General features: G+C 44.2%; 1 protein-coding gene across 3 annotated transcripts in view; it reads right to left on the reverse strand.

Annotated features, from left to right (window-relative positions):
- LOC107087244 (COUP transcription factor 2) overlaps window positions 1–4,426 on the reverse strand; it is a 9,112-nt gene that overhangs the window by 2,633 nt on the left and 2,053 nt on the right. Inside the window, exons 1-2 of one of the 3 annotated variants that reach the window (XM_015378707.1) lie at window positions 2,592–3,860; window positions 1,233–1,778 (exon numbers count right to left, since the gene is read on the reverse strand). In XM_015378707.1, the coding sequence (XP_015234193.1) occupies window positions 1,233–1,778; window positions 2,592–3,045 (1,000 nt within the window). In that variant the 5' untranslated portion in view covers window positions 3,046–3,860. Of the gene's footprint in view, window positions 1–1,232; window positions 1,779–2,591; window positions 3,861–4,426 lie in introns of those variants that run through there. The other 2 variants (XM_015378708.1, XM_015378709.1) reach the window with 2 other exon arrangements.

Consider the following 4,426-nt stretch of genomic DNA (forward strand, 5'->3'; position numbering starts at 1 on the left):
GGGGGTTATAGGGAAAGACACGTAGACCTACTGAACTTTAGTGAGCTGAGGTTTAAGCAAAAGGCAGAAATAGCCCAAGGAATTACCGTCATACTATCATCAGAGACGCATATCCTGGATATGCACCGCAGCTTCTGTATGTGGGCGGCAGCTGATAAGGTGCCAACATAACACTTGTACGCATATTGGTTAAGTTTGTAAAGTTTACGCATGACAACAACCAAACCACCTTGGGAAGCAAATAGGCGTGTCATTCAACCTTAAGGCTCATGTTCAGTCGTGGTTCAGGTATGCGAGGAAGATAATTTATAGCTTCATAGTCCTATAAAAGCATAATAATAAAATTTAATGTGCTGAAAATGTGATATTCTCTTTTAAATGCCAGGGGGGAAAATAAAGCTATAACATTCAGAAGCCGATGACTTGCAGATATAAATTAAAATATACATTTAAATGATCTTGTTTATTGCTGCAGCTATTGTAAGAAAATGGCTGGAGGAAGTTTTGGTCATGACCTCGCTCCAAAAGCGACTCCATAAAGGCACTGACAATCCTACAAAAAAGTATTAAGAGCACATTTCTGTTTATAATAATAATCATAATAAATAAAAATTAAACCATCGTCACTCAATGTCACAATGCAGCATGAGAGACGAATTGTACCGCAGTCTGTGAGTCCTGCGTGTTTATTTTATTTTTTTTGTCTCACATGTCCCTCAATGACAGGACGGTGCAGAAAACCTTCGCTTTGCTATTATATACTGTGTGCAAATGAGTTTTTAAGGCTTGTCTCTCTTTGGCTGCACCCTCCCCCCTCTCCGTTTGGAGGCTAACATCATTTATATCTGTCATTTCTACAAACAAGACATGGGGTTTAAATACACTGATAAATGGCTGGATAAAAAAAAAAAATCTTCCGGTTATTTGATATTGCATTATAGATTTTTATGATGCTTATGGAAACTGTTAAAGATTTTATTTAAGTCAGACTATTTTGTTGTCACTGTATCCCTGTGTGCCTTAGAAATCAGTTTTCTAATCATGTAGGTCTATTTTAGTAGTTTAGTTCATCCGAAAATCAATTGAATGCAACATTGAACTATAGCCTCCATGCAAAGCCTTAAATCAGTTGCAGATATTTATTTGGGTCAGGGTAGATTTGGTTGATGTCAGTGTGAGTGTTAGTGACATTGGCTCTGTGAACTTTAACTGGGCTTTTCTATTGTTCTTACCTGTGGTGAAGAGCACAATTGCCTTTAAGCAGCTATATTCTGCAGAGTCAACGTGTAAAGCTTTCAGCTTCTCCACTTGCTCCTGGAAGATCCTAATGTGGTCCATAAAGGCCACCACTCTGTCCGCAGACATAGGGGAGGCGTGGAGGCCAGCCGCCGCCAGGAGAGGAGCCACATGTAGGGGCATGGAGCACTGCGCCGCGTTGAGCACGAATAACTCACTCCACGTCAACCTCAGCAGAGCCACCTGGTCTGTGATCTGCAGGTCCGGGAAGAAGGGAATATTCCTGGCCCACTCCACGGCGCTGAAGAGCATCCTGGCCGCCAGCTCACAAATGTTTTCTATGCCCATGATGTTGTTGGGCTGCATGCACTGGCTGCCATAGCGGGACGTCGGGTAGGGCTCCGCTCTCAACAGAAGAGAGATATATCCGGATAAGTAGGAATGGCAGTGGAGTGGGTCTCCATTTGTCAAGGCGAACTGACCATGGTGTGGCTGTGTGGGTGGCACCCGTCCCCTTTGCACGGCTGCAGTAAAAAGAGAAACTGCAGATATTGAAGCCTGAATTCTACAAAATCAGTAGTTTGTTTTTAGAAATACAGAAATTATCACTGAGAGTGCACAAAAATACATCATAGAATAAACAATGTTCACAATTATTATCAACACCCACACACACATACTCACTCATTGTAACGCATACAATATAAGGCTATAATAAATCTAATTACGCTCTGAAGCATAAAATGTGTTATTTTGCACATAGCTTTCATGAGCTACAGCAACTTTAGCCTTTCTATGAGGGAAACACAAAGACAGACCTTGCATGTTTAACCCTTAACCTACTTAGCAATCCATCTCCATTTTACACACGCACACAGGCCTGCTTTCTCTATTTCATACATGTAAACATATATATATATTTTTTTATTATGCGTCCTTGCTTTTGTTTGGCACGCGATATTTACCCTATGTTCAGCTTTGGATACATGGAGAAATTAGATTAAGCGGCAGACATTTAGCCAGATATGCCGTAAGAGCGCAGGAGGCTATACTGTAACATCTATTCATAGTGCCACCTTCACACGAATGGAATAAAAAACAAAACAAAAGCACGGCCATGTTATAAGGTTGATATAAGTGCAGGTCTATGCGGAGCTGAGCGTAAGGCTAGGGAAGGAAGCCCTGTCTCCATTGCATGCTCCAGCCGTACACCCTTGCAGAGAACAGTCGGGGGGGTTGGAAGAATAGGATAATAGGACTATGGAGGACGACATAATAGCCTAAGCGTTCGTGTCGGGCGGTCTACAAACGCACAAGCACACACACGGATTAGGAAAACCAAAAAATCCCAATACCTTCCCGTCTCATGCCGACTTTAAGGCATTTTTTGAGGCGGCAGTACTGACACTGATTGCGGTGGTGCTGGTCGATCGGACAATTCCTGTTGGCACGGCATGTGTAAGTGAGGTTCCGCCGTACGCTCCGCTTAAAGAAGCTCTTGCAGCCCTCGCAGGTGAACTGGCCGTAGTGTTTGCCGCTAGATTTATCCCCGCACACCACACACTCGATGTGCTGCGGCTGTTTCTCCGACTGCTGCTGCGACGTCTGGTTCGTCGGCGTTGATTGCGCGTTGTTCGGGGGTCCCTGCACTGGTGTCTGAGGGGTCGGCGGGGCGATCTGGGAGGCTGTCAGGTTCAGCTGGCCCGGCTGCGGGGTGGGAAGGGATAGTCCTCCTTGGGTCTGCGAGGAAAGGGCGCCTTGGGTGTCAGCCACATCGTCCTGGGAGCCTCTCCACGCTACCATTGCCATATCTATCAGTCAACGGAGAGAAACTTTTTGTCTGCCGTGTTTGCTGCCCGCGGTGGAGAATGTCTCAAGGAGAAAAAAAAAGGAGGAAAAACTCGGGGGAGTGTAACAGCCTGGCGTTTGGATCCTGTCCGGATCTCCTGAAAACTGTCGGTGCTTATTGCTGTTGGAGACGCTCGGGGAGGCACGCTTTCAAAACTGATGCGACGGCGAGCTGAGCGGCTGCCTTGCGCTTAAAGGCCAAGTCCAGGGGCGCTTACAGTCAGCCATCCAGCACACCCATCAATGGGAGAAAAGGGGAGGCTGAATATTTCAAAACAACCAACCGAGGTAGCATGGGACTGTTCTGGGAACGATGGAGAGGGCTCCCAACAGCAGCATACAAAAACACACTGCAGCAGCTCTACTATCAAGTTCCGACACAAGTCTTGAAGAAAACCAGCCAAATGATAATAATGATCAAAAAATCTGAATAAGCAGCGTCTTCTTCCCGTTTCTCCTTGTGAGGTTGCGCAAAGCAAGCACGCAGCTGAAGCTCAGTGTTTTGAGAGCTTGGGATATGAAGACAACTCTCTTCCCCCTCCAAAAAGAAGCAGTAAAACAAAAAACCTCGGGAAAAAAAAACAAAGATCACAACCTACAAAACCTCCTCCGTGTGCTGAAATATAATAAGAAAAAGCAGCGGAGAATCAAAGTGATCAAATATGTTAAAAAGGCGGAGGTTAGGAAGTGATTTGCGATTGGTAGGAGCCGGGCTGGCAGAATGCTTTCTCTCTGATCAGCTCACTGAGCTCTCTATATAGTGAACTTTGACACGACTGCTGCAACTTAGCCCACGTTACCATGGAGATGTGCTGCCATATAAGGAAGGAGAGTGTGTTTGACTGGTCAGAGCTCAGGGACCTCCCCCTGAACCCTATTGGCTAGTCGGCACTTGTGCTACTTGGTACCTTGCCAGAGCCAGCATGGAGGTCGAGAGGAGGGCCGCTTGGTCCTAAAAGAAGACGATTCTAAGAGAAAGAGTGATCAAATTCTCGTAGACTATAAGAGATGTAAGGCTGCACACATGAAGCTCTAAGAAGCCTTAGGAATTAGGAGAAGAAAAATGATTTACCCCGCATGTATCCGGTTGCAGTAGCTATAGCATTACACGATGGGAAATTAAATGATGTCCCTATTCCTGCACGTGGATTATAATAATCTGAATAGTTTTTTGCCAATCTAGGAGTAAATCACTGTCAGTTTTGCAGAAACTTTCATGTTAAAATAAAAATTTTAACATGAACACGTGCCTTTAAAATTTGAACATTTTCTTTTGACAATATATATATATATATATATATATATATATATATATATATATATATATATATATATATATATA

The sequence above is a fragment of the Cyprinodon variegatus genome, unplaced genomic scaffold, assembly GCF_000732505.1.
Source record: "Cyprinodon variegatus isolate N-32 unplaced genomic scaffold, C_variegatus-1.0 Scaffold177, whole genome shotgun sequence".
Taxonomy (NCBI): domain Eukaryota; kingdom Metazoa; phylum Chordata; class Actinopteri; order Cyprinodontiformes; family Cyprinodontidae; genus Cyprinodon; species Cyprinodon variegatus.